General features: G+C 42.8%; 1 protein-coding gene across 1 annotated transcript in view; it reads right to left on the minus strand.

The window, feature by feature from the left end:
• The window catches only part of RAB8B (RAB8B, member RAS oncogene family), a 70,144-nt gene extending 54,945 nt beyond the window's left edge, over positions 1 to 15,199 (minus strand). The window contains exon 1 of the mRNA XM_027553811.1: positions 14,973 to 15,199. Within this exon, the coding sequence (XP_027409612.1) occupies positions 14,973 to 15,096 (124 nt within the window). The 5' untranslated portion in view covers positions 15,097 to 15,199. The remainder of the gene's footprint in view (positions 1 to 14,972) is intronic.
• Between the last annotated feature and the right edge of the window lie 5,785 nt (positions 15,200 to 20,984).

A 20,984-nucleotide genomic window follows, 5' to 3' on the forward strand; every position in this document is an offset into this window, starting at 1 on the left:
GTTGGCAAAGTTCTTGTTAGTCATAGGGTCTTTGCTGGAAAAATACGGGCAAAGAGGAGACACTGGCTGCGATCTGAGTGAGACATGAACAGCTGGAGAGTGCCAATGGCCACCAACTGTACATTCAGGCTACAAACACTTAAGCAGGGCCTTCCACACACCAGAAACTGTGCACTTACAAGTGGGCATAAGTGAAATCAGCAGGCATTTATTACGATAGGCAAATACTCTAGGCAAAAGAGAAACAGACTGATTTTATCACTCTCATATCTAGAGAAAGACCATAAGCAGTAACAGGTGATAATTACATATCCTTTGAAGATTATGTATGTGCTAATGGATGAGATCTCACTATTACAAGAGGCTCAAATCCATTCCTCAGAAGGAAATATATGGTGTTAGTTCATTTATCCCACAGATACCGCATGCCTGAACATCAAACAAATGAGCTCTGAAGAGGCAAGCCATGGTTCCTGTCTTCCAGAAGGTCACCATCAGGTGGGATGTCCTGAAAGCTTCTGCATGCTCACAATTTTGGCATATTTGAGTGCTCAGAACATTAGCTGAGCCAACCCTCACAATTTTTATGCTTCATTAGGAGGCAAGACTGGCTAACTGAACGTTTTTAACATTACACTTTTCTGGACACAACATGATTTTAGGGAATGGACTGGACCAGAAAGCTCCATGGCGTGGTTTTTCAGTGCCATCAAACCCCAAGACAGAACTCATCTTAAAACCACTGCAGCTTTAAAACTCATCAATTATGTGTATCATTTCCCTGCACATGGTCCTGCATACGTACTTTCAACTGCAGTCAGAAAAAATGCTCTCCTCCTAACCTCAGCCCTCGAGGCTCCTTGTGACCTGGTCTCTGTCACCTCCTGTACCATCTTTGTATATGTGTGCATGTGTGCATACACACACATATATATAAATGCTTAAAAATACTTTTAAACTAGAGGAGAGCATCTCACCTCACCTTCTTGGTTTAAGTAAGCACCGTACAAAGCCAAACCCAATTTTGGCTTTATTCCTACCATGTACAAGTAATCATTTAGTATGTGGGAGGAAACGGGTTAAAAGGGAGGAAGATCATGCTATACGCTCACCCTGACACATTTATTTCCCTAATCCTCTTGGAGAGATAGTTTAATGATTAAAAAGAAACTACTAGCATGTATCGATACTGTGAAAATATGATTAATGACTTTTGATTATTAGGTAAAGAAAAACCTAGCAACTAACTTTCGAGTTGGGTAATTTACTTCATTAAAATCAGCTATGGTGTTTCAAGATTAATATATTGTTCAAATTCATGTATGCAAACAAATTCGTTAAAACTCAGAACCTCACTCAGAAACTCACTGCATTTAAAATTCAGGGCCCTAACAGAGGACACTGAGCTCAAATATTTAAATTGAAACATTTGTCCTTCCTAGACAGGGCATTCAACACTGATTTTATTTATATTTTCACCAGAAGGAAGAATTCAATATGCCTGAGAGTTTGCAGCAGCTAGAAGGCTCTGAAGAACTCGCCCTTTATATCATCACATTAACATCCTACAGCCAAGGCCAAGGGCTGTCTTGGACACCTCCTTATGCCAGCTGAGGCATAAGGACCTTCACTTCGGGAATGAGTTTAAAGAAACGGTTCCCGTTTCAGCTTAGTTAAACGCATACAGTCCTAAACTTTAAAGTACATCCCATTAAGTAACCAAAATGTTCCCATTCATATTTTTTATGTAACTTATTCTAACAGGTGCTTCTTAAGTTACCAGGGAAAAACCAAACCCTCACCATTTACTAAGCCTGGCTGCATGTGTAGCCCTGTGTTAAATGCTTCCCTCCAGTACACTCCATTAAACCATTCCAGGATAGTTCTCTGCAGAAGAGGAGACAGGGACCAAGGAGGTTTAAAGGATATAATGATGTTACCCAGCTGGTAAGGAGCTGCCCCACAACGCATCGTGCATCACATCAACTCCTTATGTGTGTTACTCGCTCAGCTGTGTCCAACTCTTGCAACCCCACGACTGTAGCCCGCCAGGCTCCTCTGTCCATGGGGATTCTCCAGGCAAGAATATTGGAGTGGGTTGCCATTTCCTTCTCCAGGAGATCTTCCCAACAGAGGGATCGAACCTGGGTCTCCCACATTGCAGGCAGATTCTTTACTATCTGAGCCAACAGGGGTAGCTAATCTTTTTCTTTTTTAATATTTCTGAGTCACCGATGGGGCAGAAAGGCTTAGGGCTTAAAACCACAGACTCTGGAGCCAAACGGCCTGGATTCAAATCCAAGTTGGTTCTACCACTTATGAGTTCTGTGACCCTGAGATGTTCTTTAACATCTGTGCCTCGATGATCTCATTTGGAAAAACGGAAATAATAACAATGTACCTGAGAGGCTGTTATGAGAATTAAATGGGTCAACCCATGAAAAATGTTAATTCATGTAAAATGCTTAAAACTGTACCTGATATATAGTAAATACTCAGTAAATATTCAGTTCAGTTCAGTCGCTCAGTCGTGTCCGACTCTTTGTGACCCCATGAATCACAGCACGCCAGACCTCCCTGTCCATCACCAACTCTCAGAGTTCACTCAAACTCATGTCCATTGAATCAGTGATGCCATCCAGCCATCTCATCATCCTCTGTCGTCCCCCTCTCCTCCTGCCCCCAATCCCTCCCAGCATCAGGGTCTTTTCCAATGAGTCAACTCTTCGCATGAGGTGGCCAAGTAAATATTAGCTCTTATTAATTAAAAGCAAGTGTTGTAACATTGAAACCCCCATGGATCGCCAAGGTTCTCAGAGCTGTGTGGACCTACCTTCAATGAACTCAGACTGAGTTCACCCACACAGTCACACACACATGCCTTTCTATGTCTCCCACGTGCCAAAGGTATTATGCACACAACAATGCATTTCGTTCTCGAAATAAAACAAAATTCTTGCAGTACTCTTCCTTTATCAATAAGGAAAATGGTTAAATAATTCACTCAAAGCTCTCAACAGGAATTAGCAGAGTCTGGATTTGAATTTGAGTCTCTGTCTCAAAAGTCCAAGTTCTTTTTTACCTATACAATGTCATCTTCAGTTTTCACATCTGTTTTTACCATTTTGTGAATAAAAGTGGTGAGTGAGCTCGTCGTCACCACTTAGGATCAGAGTTTTGGAAGGGACTATAGAGTGAATCTAGCACAACATTCCCTGTTTGCTTATGGAGAAAAAAGGAAGCCTGGGAGGCTGGCTGCTGACTTGCCCCAAGTCACATAAAGAATGCCACTGCCACGTTGCCACTTCTTCCTCTCAGATGCTGATGGCCCACCTCTAGGAGGCCCCCAGCCCTGCTTTAAAGCAAGAATGCAAATGCTAAGTTTGGATCCAGGGGCTCCCTCCCCAATGAGGCAAGTGCAGCATTTTAGCAAATGGACTTTGTATAACTAGCTTTGCTGCTTGGACCTTTCCGCTTTTTGGCTCAACAACAGCGTTCTAGAGACCCAGAGTCAGCAAACAAATCAGGTGTTAGACTGGTCTACAATGTCACTGTGAATCTGAGGAAAACTGCCAAACACAGCTTTACAAACAAAACCCAGAGCAGAGCCAATTTCACTCTGGAAAAAAAGGAAAGGAGAGGCTAACGTAAAGTTTAAATTTAATTTGTCAAAGGAAGGAAGCTCACAATTAAAGCAGCAGTTCCTAGCACTCTACAGTCTAGCTGAGACCAACAACAAATGTACAAGTATAACAAACCATTGGCCCCATGTGGAGAAGCAATGCTGAGATTTCGATATAATTAGTTTCCTTTCCACAAAAGACTTGGATTCATAATTAAACTCTGTCTCCTCCTGCCCTGGTTCTGCTGTGTATGTATTTGATTGCTTCCTATGGGACTGGGTGGGGAAGCCAGGAGACAATCTGAAACCAGAGTCTGCTGACCTTCCACAGCCAGCAAGCAACACGATGCGTGTTTGCATTAGCTGTTACTGGGCCTTGTCCAGGGAGAGGCTGATTTCATCCCTCTACTCAACACACTTCTCAAGGGTTTGCTGGTCAGTTTACACAGTTCTTACAGACCAGTGGAAGTGACCGCTACTACAGGCTAAGTGACAGAGCATTGCTGCTGCTAAGTCGATTCAGTTGTGTCCGACTCTGTGAGACCCCATGGACGGCAGCCCACCAGGCTCCCCCGTCCCTGGGATTCTCCAGGCAAGAACACTGGAGTGGGTTGCCATTTCCTTCTCCAATGCATGAAAGTGAAAAGTGAAAGTGAAGTCGCTCAGTCGTGTCCAACTCTTAGCGACCCCATGGACTGCAGCCCGCCGGGCTCCTGCATCCATGGGATTTTCCAGTCAAGAGTACTGGAGTAGGGTGCCATTGCCTTCTCCGGACAGAGCACTGAGTCCCATGGAAAATTTCAGGACCCATCCTGAGAGGAGCAGGTTGTTGTGGACAGACTGTGGTTCAGAACTGAGTTCAAGGCTCAAGTCTTGGCTCCTCTACCTACTTAGCTGATGGATCAAGAGTCTGTCACTCTGTCAGAACCTTACCTTCCTCGTCTAGAACATGAAGACAATCTCTGTCCATGGACATGATTACTGAGGAGTTTAAACAGGGATGTTAGTTAAAGTGCTCTGTAAATGGTAAAGGGCCAAAGGAGGGACGGGCAACCAAGGATGTCTGCTTATCTCCTCACTGGTCTCCCTGTAGAAAATCCCCAATGACTCCCCACTGCTCTCAGGATAAAGTCCAGACTCCTGAACAGGTTTAAAGTCCCTTCACAACCTGCCCTCTGATTACCCTTCAAGTTGACCCGTGCCACATGCCCATCTATTGAGGAGGAGCTCCTTCAGGGGTTGTCTCCCCAACATCTACAGGTGAGAGCCCCTCCTCCTGACACTCCAAATTCGACCCAACTAAGGCCTCCTGAAGTTCTGATCTTAACCTCCACATTATTCTCTCCTAGATGCCCTCCTCTCCCTCTCCTCTACTCTTTCCTGACATCTTACATTAACCCCTTTGAAGCCCTTTTCATCACTGAGTTCAAACTGCCTGGACACTTGCTATTCTTTCTCTTCTCAGTATTTTGTGGACTGAAAAAAGCTGCTCACTGAACGAGTAAAATTTGTGAAAATGACTTGGTATCTGACATTAGTAGCCTACTAATAAATCACTACAGTTCCCAACCCCAGCTTCTCCTTTTCACAAATAAACACAAAGGCAAAAAAAACACAACAAAACCTCACTAGTGTCCACCTGCAAAAAGAAAAGAAAGAAAGTGAAGTCGCTCAGTCGTGTCCAACTCTTTGCGGCCCCATGGACTGTAGCCCACCAGGCTCCTCCATCCATGGAATTTTCTAGGCAAGAATACTGGAGTGGGTTGCCATTTCCTTCTCCAGGGGATCTTCCTGACCCAACTTCCCCACAATCATTAACTAAGGACATATTCTTTTTTCTTTACAGACACTACCTGATTTCATAGACTCAGAGAACACTGCAGCCAGAGAGATTCTCAAGACCCCTGAAGCCTGAACTTTCCTTTCACAATGAGAAAACAGACCCAGGCTAATGTCCTTAGGAAGGACCTGTACCACCACTGACTGGAAACATGCACCATTGTTTTTCAGAGCACTGTATATGTGGTAAATCATATTAATGAGATCCCAACATAAAATAAAATACAGTGGTGTTTATCCAAATTGAAGGCTGAAGGGCTAAGACAGAGACACACCTCTGAATTTATATATATATGTTTTTACATTTCATTGTTATGGAATTTTGTGGATGTAAAAGAAATTATTTCACTTGTTTCATTACTTTTTCATGCTTCTATAAGACTGGAAGTTTTCAAAACAATAGTAAGTAGACAAAGGAAATGTACTTACTCAAATGATTTTGCTTGTGGACAAAGTCTTCATCTGTTCATCACGGGTTATGACTGAGACAAGCACCTAGTTCCCTGACCAGGGATTGAACCCTGGCCCCCTGCACTGGGAGAGCAGTCGTAGCCACTGGACCACCAGGGAAGTCCCCCAGAAATGAACTCTTATAATGCAACTTTTAAGTAGAACACCTTATATTTCATGTATGTTAGAAACTGTCCTTCTACTGTATATATCAGGAAAGTATCTATGAATTATTAAAATAACTACTGCCAAGTTCTCTCCCCAAATATACAAAATTGCAATGTGAAGTGGGGAAATCATGATTTTTGTATTATTTAGTTTTAAACACTATAAGAAAGTAATGCAGTCAAAAGTCACCATATTTTAGGCAGAAGTTTCTCACTTCTCAGCCAACAATTTACTCCAATTTACAAAAGCAAAAGAGGCTGAACAAGTAGCCAAAGAAACTGATACAGGAGGAGGGTAGAATGCTGTTTTCATCCTTCTCTCCCCTATTCAGACCCCTCGCCCCAAATCCTGATAGGGTTGACGTGTCAATGGAGAGTGAAATGAGAAAGTGGTCTGAATCATTTCAAAAATGGAATAGTTACCTCTCAATAAAGAACTGTTTTCCATGCCATCTCAAGATGTTATTCAGAGACCTTACGATAAAAAATTCCTTGTTGAAAACCATAAACAGCTAACCCATCCAAATTCATAAGCAACAAACAAATTACAGTAGGGTCAGTCACTGACATCTCACAATGTATACACTTTTCTTTTGTAATGGATTTTTTGTATGAGATTAGAATATTTTGCAATACCTATTCCAGCTAAGAAAATATTGCATAGGGTTACAAGAAATGAACTTTTTTGGGGTGCCGGGATCTTATTAATAGTTCCCCAATCAGGGATCAAACCTGTGCCCCCTGCAGTGGAAGTATGGAGTCCTAACCACTGGACAACCAGGGAATTCCCAGAAATGAACGTTTTTTTTTAAATGTTTATTTATTTGTTTCGCTGTACTGCGTGTTTTGTTAGTTGCAGATGCCGGATCTGCAGCTGGGGCATGTGAACCTGTAGCTGCAGCCTGTGAGATCTAGTTCCCTGACCAGGGATTCAACCCTGGCCCCCTGCACTGGGACAGCAAAGTCGTAGCCACTGGACACCATGGAAGTCCCCCAGAAATGAACTCTTATAATTCAACTTTTAAGTAGATCACCCTATATTTCATGTCAAAACTTGATCATGTATGCTAGAGACTGTCCTATTGTATACATCAGGAAAGTATCTATGAGTTATTAAAATAACTAGCCAAGTTCTCCCCCCAAATATGCAAAACTGCAATATGAGGTGGGGAAATCATGCCACTCCCAACTTTGCCAGCAGAAAGCTGTGAAACGCTACATATTGGTTAAGACTTTGTAGTTGGTTTTTATCATGATGAGGTGGAATTCCATACCCTACTGAGCTTCTGCAAGTGCTCTGAAGTCCTGCAATGCCGTTAGGGGACTGCAAGCAGCCCTGTCACCCAGCCTGTCGTGGTGACAGTAAGCCTAATCTGACGAGCATGGGGACGTGCAGAGCTTTCACACTTCCTCCTGGGAGCCAAGAATTAAAATTCTGGGCCCAGGAAGATGAGAGCTCTGTGGAAAATGTCCAAAGGTTGAGCAACAGGGAAACACCAGAGTGCGTAATTAAACTGATGCTGAATGCTACAGCTTAAGACAGCAAGAAAATACTTTGTCACAGTCAGGGCACAGGGCTGCTGTAAGAACTGTTTCTGAGTTGTTGCCATCACTTTATGTGCTTCGCTAAGGAAGTCCTGAGTAACTAAGTAACTTAAAAAAAATAGCGCAGACATTTCTTCCTCTGAAGACAATCAGGCACCTATTTCCTTTAAGGTTCTTTATAATTCAATGCAAAATAAAAATAATCCAAAATTTAAAAGTGAACAAAGGAAAAGGACACATCTCCAGACACAATATATCCCGCAATCACTGACAGATAATATTTTAATACTGAAATTTAGCCATGACACATTGGAAAGCAAATACTACCTATTCACTCCAGAAAAAAACAAAACAAAACCGAAAACACTCATCAGTTCCAAGGATACAGTTTGCCAGGCTGTGCCCAGGGACATCCTCTATCAATATACATGGCAGAGCAAAACTATCAATGGACTGCTTCTTTTATAACACGGTGGCGGAGGTGGGGAGGGGGCAGAAACAGACAGCAAATGTGTAGGAAGTTGCCACCCACACTCTCCATCCCCTGCCCACGACTCACATCAGGAATTTGTCACAGTCTTCGGTCTTGCTGAGCTCAGACAGGACCTGAAAACTCTATACAACACAGCATGCCAGGAGGCAGCTACCAACTCAGCACTGGCATTCAGGCTGAAGCCCATTTCACCCCAGCTCTGCATAGTCCTCAACCTACTATACCGAAATACTGAAACCAATCTTCAGAGAAAGCCACTTGGTGACAGTTTCAAGACTCCCCAAAACCCTTCATTTAAGCCAAAAAAAGGTATTTTTCCATATTATGTAATTACTAAAGGATAGTAAGAGCAGAAAACATAACTGCAAACATTAGTTTTCCTCTAGACATGAAGCTGTTCCACTGAGATACACAAGCAGTTCTATGTAATAAATGTTTATATTCATCTTTTTCAAAATAGCATTTGGCTTTATTCAACCCAAAGGCCCAACCCAGTTCCAATCCACTCACTATGCTGTCACTCAAACCAGTGCTGGGCAGAACACAAACACAAACACAGCTCCATCTGCTAATTAAAACTGGGCATGAAACTGTTAACAGGCATCTGTTGCATTGTTTGCAGCTAATGGGCAAAGACAAAGCTGAAATGGCTCTTCTAAAGCAAACCCAGTGATTTCACTCATTTTCTATTTGGTATTTATGTTAGTGGGGGGTTGGAAGCAGGGTGTTAAAACAGCTTATTATGGAGACTGAAAGACAAGTGATATATCTTTCAGAGTCTAAAATATCCCTTTAAAACTGATTATAGAAAGACAGCATTTGATAGAGGGAGAAATAGTGTTAGGAATTCAAATTAAGCACTTTTAATCTCATCTCTGACATCATCTAATTATCTAGAATACTATGAAAGATAATGACTAAAATTCAAGCAATGCTGTATGGCTCACAGTGCTTTATAATTCATCCATCCAGCCATTCATTCATCCAATTGATCAGTCATTTAATAGAGGCCTTAGAGACTTAAAAAGTGAGTAAGATTTGATTCTTGCCCTAGGGAACACAGAACATCTGTGAAAAGTTGGCATAGTAGTAATATACTCTAGTACAGATAAAGGAACTAAGGCCCAAGAAGGACCACCAACTCACTAAAGATAAGACAAGTAGGAATAGCAGATGTCACGACATGAACCCCAATTTGACTCCAGACCTATTGCTCTTAATTCACTGTGCAATCTTCCTAACACCAAACACCGACCACGCCACTTCACTGGCTACTTACATCTCAGTAGCTCCATATTAAGCTATGGAGCATAGCATAGCATACTATATTATATAGCTACACTACCATCTAACAGCTAGTTCCCCATTCCCTACTCCCACCCTCTTCTCATGCCACTGTGAAAACCCTTTTCTGCACATCTTTCCCATGTAGCGATTCTAACACACACAAGAGCTCATCGCCAGAACAGTCCTGTGTACAGGCAGGCAGACCTGACCTAGAGCCAGTCAGCCTCAGGCCGTGTCAGCAGCTCCCAGGTCTCCCAATTCTGGTTCCATATTTTTTTCTCAGATTCAGTGATGAGCTTCCATTAAAATATCAACTGCTAAATTTTTCCCTGTCTTCAAAGACCAGACATTTTCCACTTAGGCAATATCCAAACCTATTTCCCTCCAGCATTTCTCAGAGGATCCAAACAGTTTTGGTGCTGTTGCCAAGAGAACCTCCTCCCTGGTTTGCTGCCATGCAGAACAGCTGGCGAAGCTCTTTGTTAAAGCACACATATTCTTAAGACATGTCCAGGTCTGTCTCCAAGACTCAGTTTCCTACCTTAATTTGTTGAATGGCTTTTTGCAATCAGTAGAACACTAACGGAGGAGACGAGTTTAACCCTTCAATCTCAGGTATTACACTCTTGAAACAGTGTTATTTTCAAAGCTGTCACTTAGGTGGGAAGTCTACTGACACTCTGAAAGAACACAATGGCATTAAACTAAGGTTTTACGGACAAAATGTTCAACTTGAAGTTGCCTGAAAGTGTTCCTCGCTCAGTTGTGTCTGACTCTTTGCAACCCCATGGACTGCAAGCCTGCCAGGCTTCTTCCTCTGTCCATGGAATTCTTCAGGCAAGATTACTGGACTGAGGCCATTCCCTTCTCCAGAGGATCTTCCCAACCCAGGGGTCAAACCCACATCTCCTACACTGTAGGCAGATTCTTTACTGTCTGAGCCAGCAGGGAAGCCCTGAAGTTGCCTGGCCCTTGCATTATTTCTGTTTGAGAGGCTGAAATCAAGCAAAACAATGATGAAAATCAAATCAACTTGTACTACATATCTGGATTATGCTCAGCCAAATGCTGATATCATCTTGGATAAAAATGTAAATATGACAAAGTTTGTTTTTCGGTCAATAAGTCTTGATAAAAGTTTTGAATTGCTACCAACTGAAAACAGTATTTAATTGTAACGTGGGGTCAGCAAACTCTCTGTGAAAGAACAGTTAGTAAATATTTTTAAGTTTTGTGGGACACATATGGTGTCTGCTTCATATTTCTTGTTTTGTGTTAGTTTTTAATAACCCTTTAAAAATGTGAAAACCATTCTTTGCTTGTGGACTGCACAAAAACAGGCAGGGGGCTACATTTGGCCTGTGGGCCATAGGCCACCAACTCCTAAACATAGAGAAAGTGTATCCAAGAAAAAAATGCCAGGGAATAAATTGTCTAAAAGTGCTCTGATAGGACTAGGCTCCAATTACCAGCACACTATTAATACAATGTCAATGTCATTAGTTACTTTGCAGATGGAAGGAATTTTAATGGCAGGATGCACTTGGATTCCCTAACCTGAAACAACAGACATAGAAAAAAAGGGCAAAGGACAGTTAAAACATGCTGAGTTAGCCCATATAAACTTCTACAGGACTCTGAGTTGTTGTATTAGCATTTACTGTTTCCCTGAAGAGATACAACTGATCCAAATGGTAACACTTTAACTTTCCTCACATATAAGCAAATGTGCAAAATTGAATTCCTCCCTGGAAAAGATGGTAATTTGAATTTACAGCGGTGATCATGCTGATCAGAAACAGCAGCAGCTCAACTATGAGAAGCAATCCAGACTTGGGTTTGAGGTTTCACTAGAGATGCTTCTACAAGCATCTGATCAGCTGCATGATCTTGACAGCATCAACCTAAGCTTGGTTTTCTTATTTATAAAACTGGGGCACAGACATCATGTAGATAATTTCTAAGGCTCTTTATGCTGTTCAACTATGACTATACTAAATAATATAACCACTCAGGAAATACCCTAACAGGAAGAGGGGGGCTGGGCAGGGGAGAGACTGTAAAGGGAAGAAGCTGAGACTGTCCTGTTAGAAGACAGAGTTGGGTCTTCTCTGTTCTCCCGGCACCAGGTTCAGTACAGGCCATTCCAAGATGTCCCTCTGCCTTCGTATCAATATTAACATGTACCCACATCCCATAGGAAATATAATTCAGAGAGATTGCATTACTGTTTCTTAGTTGTCTTCATGATACATTTTACATACATTTAATTAACCACTGATAATGATTATGCAATCCATGGGGTCACAAAGGGTCCGACATGACTTAGAGACTGAACAACAACAATGATTATGTAAGGGGCTTGAGAAGCCAATCAAAATTGCTTTTTCAGTTCTTAAATATCTGAATTGAATGAGAGTTGGTTGTTGGTTCTAGGCACTGAACCTACAACTTCAAATGGATAAAACATCTCTACTCAATAGTTAATAGTTATCTGACTGATACGTGAAGACTCCCAGCAAGTCAGTTGAAAGAAGTATACCCTCCACCACCCTCAAGAGCAGAAAGGAAATGAGGGGAGCCAGGATATCAGAGAAGATACCAGAACTTTACATACACGAAAGAAGAAACTATCTGTGAGACAACTATATCTGTAATGAAAATGACTGTCTCCTTCCTTTCATGAAGGCAGAATCCCTACCAAAACAGGGTCGAGAGGTGGCAGATGTCCTTTTCTAAAACTACCTAAATTTTATTAAAGCAAAATTAAGACAGTAAATGTAATTCCGTGGGAAGAAAGAGATATTTATATATATATAACTCCTGAAACACACAACACACACACACAAACCCCAGGTATTAAGAAATAGATTTTTACTGTGACGTAGACCTTATCAAATTTTGTCAGCAATCATGTGGCAAATCTTTCCAAACCCAGTCAGAGAAGCCCTGGAAACTTCCATGCTGAGATGCCTCAAGAAATAATTGTGACTGGGAGGAGGTGGACCACCAACGCTTCCTTCAGCAACTTCAGACCACCTGGAAACGGGGGTGAAGGTTGGGGGCATGGATATTTCTGCTAGAGATGCAGACACTTCAAGCCTATGTTTGTGGTCAATGTGTGTGGAACATTTCACTAGAATGATGTTAACATTCACCTTATTTTCCTAACTTAACTTCAACTCCAAAGCATTAGGTTGCAGGTAACGTATTTTTTGTGCTGTTTGAAGCCTCTTGGCTACCACTTCCTGTCAGAGCTCTTGGGGCTAAAAAAGAGGCATGGGATTTCCCCTCCTCCATGTCAACTGAAGACACAGCTCAGAGCCTCTTTTTACCACATCTACTCCATAGAAAATGCAAAGCCCAACATCATACATGAGATTCACCCCCCCTTTACTGCTTCCCTCCAGGTCTAAACTTTTTCAGGATGCTCACTTTCCTGCAACCCTCCACAAAACAGAATTTCAATCATTTAAAAAAAAAAAATTCACACAAGAAAGATTGTACTCCCTCAGAATAAAAAGTAATTTTTCAAAGCTACTATTGTAAAAGGAAGCAGACACTCTCACAGAAAAAGTAGGACAAAAAATAAGACTAAAAAAAGAGGAAACTAACAAAACTGTTACAAACAAGCAAAAGTCATTTAAGGAGTTTAACAGAAACAGCCTCAGTGAGATTTAGTCACTTTCGATGCAGGAGAATGCTTCTGGGAGGTTCACTCATAGAATGGACAAAAGGCGACCCGCTTGACTTGTTAGAGACTGTCCTTTACCTTCTGGACTTCAGTGTGCACTCAACAATGAAAAACGGTGATTTGGGGTTTTGACATGAGTACCAGCATCAAAAATTAACACCTTTTGGTGGCTACAACAGCTCCCATCAAATCTCTTAAGAACACACTTGAGACATGACATTTAAAATCTGCTTCCTCAGAAAAGAAAAAGTCCCACTCACGAATGACTGCCAAGAACTTGCAACTCAAACTTCCCTAGACCCAGACATCATTAACACCCAGGAGGTTTCAGACCATTCAATCCATATGAAAGACGCCAGAACAAACAAACCATAGCTTTTCCCAGTGCTTCACCGAACAGTGCTCTATACCCCAATACTCTTCTTTTATAAATGATAAATTATCCTTAAAACATAACTCATTACCATAGCACTAGCCCCCCTAATAATCCCAGCAATTCATGGTGAAATATGCTATAAGAACCATTTGAAAGATGCTTAGGTGAGAAGTCACAACATCACCCAGACAACCAACAGCTAAGATTGTTAAGGTGCTTAATTAACTCCAGCTATGATGTTAAGGTCACTTGTACAGGCAGCTTAAAACCAGCTCTGATTTGCTCTTCTTCAGTTTAGGTTAAGTCTGAGATCTTGTTACCTGAACAGAGTCCTCCAAAACTAGGAAGGACAGCTCCCAGCCAAGACCAGAAAAATCAGAATCAATTGAAAGTAACTGGGGGGTACACTGCATGTTCTGATTCGTTTAGCAAGTAATAAAACCAAAAGGAAAATACACAGAAAGGCAGGTAGAATGTAAGATCAATTTCCCAGCTGAGAATTACTAAACCTTCAAGGGTAAGAATTTTAAAAACTGAGATGTGCTGCTTTGCAGGAGATAGTAAACCATATTTTCCTGATCATATCATTCCAAAAGTCACCAACCCTCCCAACACCCATTAACACTCCCAGAACAATTTAATGGTCCATAGACAGTATCTCATTATTAGTCACTTTTTGCTCTTTCTCCTGCACTTGATCCAGAGGGAGTAAAGAAAGAGAAATGGTAACCAGTACTCCCAGTAACTAGAGAAAGTTCTACTTTCTATTTCTCTCCCTTTACCATCTTCTCTCTTCTATGCCCCACCTCTTTACTGTATATTTTGCTTTTCCTTTCTATTTCACACCCAGCTCTCCTTTACTTTTTCCGAGTATCCTCATTTCGTTCTTGAGTCCCCTTAACTCATCTACCTTTTCCTACGATTTCCTCATAGTATCTCTGACCAGACTCCTTGCAGCCAGTGTCCCTCTCATCCCTCAACTCTCAATCACTCTTTCCTCCGAATTCCTTTCGGATTCCTGGGTTCTACTCTACCTTGTCCCTTGGGTCCTCGGTCCCTTTACTCCCCGAACCTTCCATTCCCACTCCCCCAACCCTTCGTTTCCCCCTTCCATTTCCTTCCTCTTTTAATCCATTTCACACTCACTATCCCCTTCTCTTTCTCTATGAGCTTTCCTGTGTCCCCCCACTCTGTCTCTCTAAGATCCCCTCCCTGTCACACCCCCAACCCTCTCATTTCCCCCAATACCCCTAGTCCTTGTTCTTCTGGTTCCTCCTCCTCTTCCTTTGCCCCCAAGTTCCTCCTTTCAACCCTCTCAGCCCCACGTCCTCATCGCCTCTCTCTCTCACGCCTTCACCCTCTCCCACTGCCCTCGCCGCCCAGCTGTCCTCGGGGTCCCCTCACTGAGGCTCCCAAGTCCTCCCACCGCTCTCTCCCGGCCCCCTCGCACCCGCCCCCCATTTCTCACTCCCAGTCCGCGGCCGCAGCCCCTCCCTCACCGATGGTGGAGATGAAGGTGGTGTTGAAGGCGTCTTCGGAAAAGCGAAATAGCAGGCAGGTCTTGCCCACCCCAGAGTCGCCGATCAGCAGCAGCTTAAACAGATAATCATACGTCTTCGCCATCTTCTCGCTCCGGCCCTCTGACCGGGGAGCCAGAAGAGCGGCTGAGAGAGGCGGGGAGGGGGCCGCGGGCGAGGGGGCGTGCCCGCCGAGCCGCCGCTCGCCCCGCCCCTTCCCCCGCCCCCTTCCCCGGAGAAGGCCTGCGCGCCCCGCCCCGCGTGGCCAATCCACGGGGGTTTCGTAATCACAGCCGGCGTCCCAGTGTTTTATGGGACTTGTAGTTCTTGTGAGGCGCTTCGGGCGTGCCTTGGGCGGGCTGTCCCCGCGGCCCCAGAGGATAAAAGAGGATCCTCTCTAAGCTGGGTGACCCGGCATTAGGCGTTTCCTCTAGAGCTAGCTGGGAGGCCGGGCTTCCAACTCTGCGTGTTGCGCCACCGGAACTTAATTTCATCGTTTCTTTGTGTGCGGACGCCTTTCAAATGCAGGACCTTGAAGGCTGAGTCCGCAGTTCCCGCATCTCTTCCACCGCGCCCCGGAGCTGAGATGCTTTCTTTCCTTCATGCTGCCGTGGCGCTGCCTGTGGATTATTTGCAGAGTGCCTTATCTTGCTTCTCCTGCAGTTCCTGTCCAGCACTACGTCTAAGCCCCCTCCCCTCCCTCAACCCCTCAATTACCGAGCTCAAAAAGAATGACTGCCTTTCTCACTTGAATCCACTCCTATTCTCTTCTTCAAACCTCCAGAGCAGAGCTAAATACAGTGGGTATTTTAAAGGATCTACTGTGCAGACTGCTCCCCTCTTCCTGCAGGAGGATGGACAAAAAGAATCTGGGAATTGAAATCTGTGAGGCTTGTACGTCAGGCATGTGCCTGATAAAACTGCAAGCATTCATTCGAGGCAGAAACTGACGGTGGGAATCTGGAGGGTAAGATTTGGATTTTGTCTTGGCTCAGCTGCTTAACAGCACATAGGCTTTCTGCACCTCAGTTTTCTCATCTGTAAAATGGGTATAAAACAAGTGTTTCATAGGATTGTAGGAAAATTAAGTGAGATACTGAATGTGAACCTACTTTGAAATCCTTAAGGCAATGTGGCAATGTTAGTATTGATGGTTACCTTCTTCAGCCCTTTGTAGGCTCTCATTTTAATGGATAACAAATAGGGGAGAAGGAACATTCTGTTATACCCAATCCGTCATTTATTGTCTTAGACTATTATTTAATTGTTTCATGGATGTATTGTTAAGGCCTCTTTTGGTAGCTAGGGGCAGAGCCCCAGCCAGTGAAGGGGATTTAACGACTCAGGTAAATCACAAGGGCAAGTGAATAGCTAAGGAGGTCTGGGACCAAAAGCTGTATCCACTAGGGGTGTCTCTGTCTCTCATCTCTTTTATCTTCTAATTTCTAATATGTCAAATATGAACAAAAGCTCTTTAGAGGCCTCAATAATTTTTAAGAGGATAAAAGGATCCTGAGGCCAAAATATTTGAGAACGACTGTCTATGGTTCTTCGCTCTAAAGAAACACCTTTCTGGGAGGTTGAAGGTTATTAAGGGAACTAATGCACTCAGCCTTTAGTAGACTAAGGGGAAAACTTGGACAGTTGGTTGAAGACGACAGCAGGTTTTTCTAAAACACGTCTTGAGTGCCTTGTGACTTCATATTCAATGCCAACGATATTACATTCTTAATCTTGTGAGTTAAGAAAGAGTAGCAAATTCAATTGGCCCTAGTAACTACTTTCACCTGCTATGTGGAAAAAACAATGAAATGTGTCATTGACACACTTATTAATCATACAATAGCCAGAGGCTTGTTGCTAATCTAATGTCTAATTTCTAGAGTCCACTTGATGGGAACAGATCTAAGAAGGTCAAAGTCACAGTTTATATCCCCTAATGAGGACAGATAATGCCCTCTGGCACAGGCTGAGCCTCCCTGCCCCAGTCAGAGCGCTTGGGCAAGTCCTGTGAACTGGGCCTCAGCCAGGGCTGAACAGGACTTCCCAGGTGGCACTAGTGGTAAAAAACCCACCTGCTAACACAGGCGACATAAGAGACACAGGTTTGACCAATGGGTTGCGAAGATGCCCTGGAGGAGGGCATGGCAACCCACTCCAGTATTCTTACCTGGAGAATCCCATGGACAGAGGAGCCTGGCGGGCTATAGTCCATGGGTTCACAAAGGGTTGGACATGACTGAAGCCACAGGACAGCGTAGCACAGCACCGTGCTGAACAAATATGGACAGTTTAGTTCTATACCTTCCTATTCATTCTGGAAAAGAACAGGGAAATCTTTAAGACCACTGGAATCCTCTTTCTTTTATAAAATGTGTACTGATTAAAATAACTTTTAGTTCCACTACCTGCATGCAACTGTTGGCATTCTCTCTGTGTATGAATAAGAACACAATGATGTGGCAAAGAACTTAAATTCATAAGAGAAGCTAGAGTTAGGAATTCTAAAGTCCCTAAGTTTCCTTAGGGGAATTTTGTTAATTTTTTTGTCTTGTTTTCACTTCCTTGGTTTTTCTCTATCAGCAAGTGTGTATAACGTTGGGACTTTCTAGCTGGTAAGTTTATGCACCACTGTTGAACCATGCAAGCATTCTGATATATGACACTACTTCAACAAGTATCCAATTTTTTTCATTTTTTGAATTATGCATTTTCATATTTTGTATAATACCATGTTACTTAGAGATCAGATTTGGATGATAGCAACTACTACTGAATCAAGGCACTTTGCTTAAAAGACTGGACAAGAAGTGTATTCGTAGAGCTGAAGGTTCCACAGGTGACAGGTTGCTGGCTGCCACTTTTTCTTTCTCTAAGTGGCACGTTGCTATGTTCTAAGAAAACCACATCAATACATTTTTTTTTTTGCCAGTTGCCCGGTAATGTAAAATGCTACGTCACTGCAGAACACCAGGCAGATCAGCACTTTCAAATTGATTCTGTACATGTTTACTGAAGCTTTTGATAAGGTTGATATTACATGGCAGCTTGACTTACAGAAATCTAGCTGTCCAAGGAGTTTACCCTCTGTGGTTTTTGTCAGGCCAGCACTCTTTTTCTTCTTGCTTTTGGGAAGCTGCTCCTCCCCCACTGGTGGCTGTGAATCATGGTACTTTACTCCTTCAGCCACAGAGATGGGCATATGGCCAGGCTGGGTTAAACTGAGTTCTTCCTCGTGAATTTTCTAATGAGGTGGGGTGATGATGCTGGAAGGAGGTCTCTCTGGTAGGAGGTCTGTGTGAGTTTCAGGCTAGTTGATCAGAGCAATAGTCCATCTTCCTCTGTTCTCTTGTTGCTGCTCTCCTCTGTTTACTTTGTCCTCAGTCTGGCTTTCCTTATGGTAGCAAGCAGGACTGCCACGTTGCACAATTCCAAGAGCCATTCTTCACTTCTTACACTAGTTTATTCATCTTGGGGGTCTTTAACCCTCAAGAATCCATGAACAGGGGCTTCCCTGATGTCCAGTGGTTAGGAATATGCCTGCCAATGCAGGGGACATGGGTTCAGTCCCTGGTCGGGAACATTCCACATGCCACAGGGCAACTAAGCCTAGTGCCACAACTGTGGAGCCCAAGTGTAGCAACTACTGAAGCCCACGCTCCACAAGAGAAGCCACCACAGTCAGAAGCCCCCACACGGCAGCTAGAGAGTAGCCCCCGCTCTCCGCAACTAGAGAAAGCCCACGCAGCAACGAAGACCCAGCACAGCCAATAATAATAATAATTAATAAACAAATATTTTTAAAAAGAATCTACAAACACATTCTTGAGGATCTGTGTGTTCTCTAGGCAAATTTTCAAATTAATTCAAGCATCCTTTAACTAGTTTAAAATTGTTCCATGACACCTAAATGCAAGAAATGTCACCTTTCGTAACTGCTTAAGTGAAATTAAACTTGGCTGAGATCCCTACTTCTCAAGGACTGACAAAACTGGTACCAAATATTACTGGGATTCTTCCTCCTCTTAATTTTATCCTACAAAAATCCAAGTGCTTATATGGTCCTAAAAAATTTGGGACAAAGAAACCTCTGCTCCTCTGCCTGCACTTAGCCTGCTGATGCTTCTATCCAGCCCCCCATGGATTCTGGTCCTCTGCCAATTGAGCACAGCTGTCCCGGTGGGCTACAAAGATGTCCTTCATGGTGATTATTTTCACTGACTGATGACTCAGCCATCGAATAAGTTCTCTCTCTGTTATCTAACAGTTTGTGAACTTCTTTGTCTTCTCCCTTAAAAGTTGAGCCTTTTGAGGAAAGGGACATTGCTTATTTTTCACTGTGTCCCCAGCATGCCTAGTAGGTACTCAGTTGTTGAATGAATGAATGAACATCTGACTATCATGCCAGCCGTCTACATTTTTGTTGGCGGGGGCCATGCTACGTGGCATATGGGATCTTAGTTCCCTGACCAGAGATAGAAACTGCACCCCCTGAAGTGGAAGCGTGGAGTCTTAATTACTGGACCACCAGGAAAGAAAGTCCCCAGTCTAGGTATTTTTTAAAAACATTTGGGACACCTTCAGTTTATACTAAGCCCTAGGTATTTTTAGCTTCACCAATACCTTTCTGGTTGTCCTCTACCTTGTATTTGTATGTTATTCATTCTGTAAGAATAATATTTATTGTTGTATTTAAAAATAGTTGTGATTATGTATTATTTCTCTAGGTTGTCAAGATCATATTGAATGATAACTCCTCAAAAATATCAATTTCTCTTATCCACTGTGTGTCATCTCAAAACATTCTGTTTATTTAGTGATAATCCAGTGGGATAATTCTATAATTATCTTCATCAGAGAGGGACACACTGTACTCTTTCCACCCACTGATGTTTCCTGAGCAATCACTGGTTGAATCATGTCCACTTAAAGAAATAGTCATTAAGCTCACACTATGAAACCAGCTCAGCAAGGCCTACCTGGAGGAGTCAGAGGTATCTATCATGTGGCCCCTGCCCTTAGTTTGCTTCCCAGGTAATTGAAGGGAGATCCCACAAGTTCAGTGATGAATGGGAGGCAGATATCTGGTTGACACACACTTCATTTATTCTGATGGATCAGGTTGGCTTTAATTCTGATTGTTTAGACATTCAATCTGATTGGTCAAGTGCTCATGCCAAACATTGTTAAGTATTTTACATATCACCACTGAATGTAAAAGTTAAATAAAAATGACATGATAATGCTGAAAAATGACTACATGAAATTTACTCCACTATAAGGTGGATTGGAAGAAATCTATTCTGATACAGCTTATATTGTTTCTTTTCTAATAGAAAAGTTTTCATTAGCCTAGGCATTGCTATGTAGTATTTTTTGTCAAGTAAGGTACATACACAGTAAGTACTCTGCGTTTTGGGTAGAGTTTCTTGTTTAAATGAATGATTCAATAATGCCTTTTGGAACCAACTCTAAACTGGACTTTGATCTAATGGTGAAGTCAAGATGTGCTGAAACTCATAATCAGCATCATAACAGATACTGAGATACATATGGCAGTAAATAATAGAACACTGAATGACTTAAATAATAAAGATATTTACTTGGACTTCCCCCAGCAGTCCAGTGGTTAAGACTCCATACTTCCACTGCTGGAGGCCCAGGTTTAATCCCTGGTAGAGGAAGTTTGGTGTGCTATGTGGTGCAGCCAAAAACAACCCCTAAAAAGCAAAACAAAACCAAAAAATTTACTTAACACATACTAAAATAATCAGATCTACAAGGAGTGACAGGTGAGTAATCCAGTAGATCAGATGACATGCCTGGGACCTGGTTTCTCTCTCTTGGTTTCTTAGCAATGCTTCCTCAACTGCTAAGTCACGTCAGTCATGTCCGACTCTGTGCGACCCCATAGATGGCAGCCCATCAGGCTCCTCCATCCCTGGGATTCTCCAGGCAAGAACACTGGAGTGGGCTGCCATTTCCTTCTCCAAT

This window comes from Bos indicus x Bos taurus, chromosome 10, assembly GCF_003369695.1.
Source record: "Bos indicus x Bos taurus breed Angus x Brahman F1 hybrid chromosome 10, Bos_hybrid_MaternalHap_v2.0, whole genome shotgun sequence".
NCBI classification, from domain to species: domain Eukaryota; kingdom Metazoa; phylum Chordata; class Mammalia; order Artiodactyla; family Bovidae; genus Bos; species Bos indicus x Bos taurus.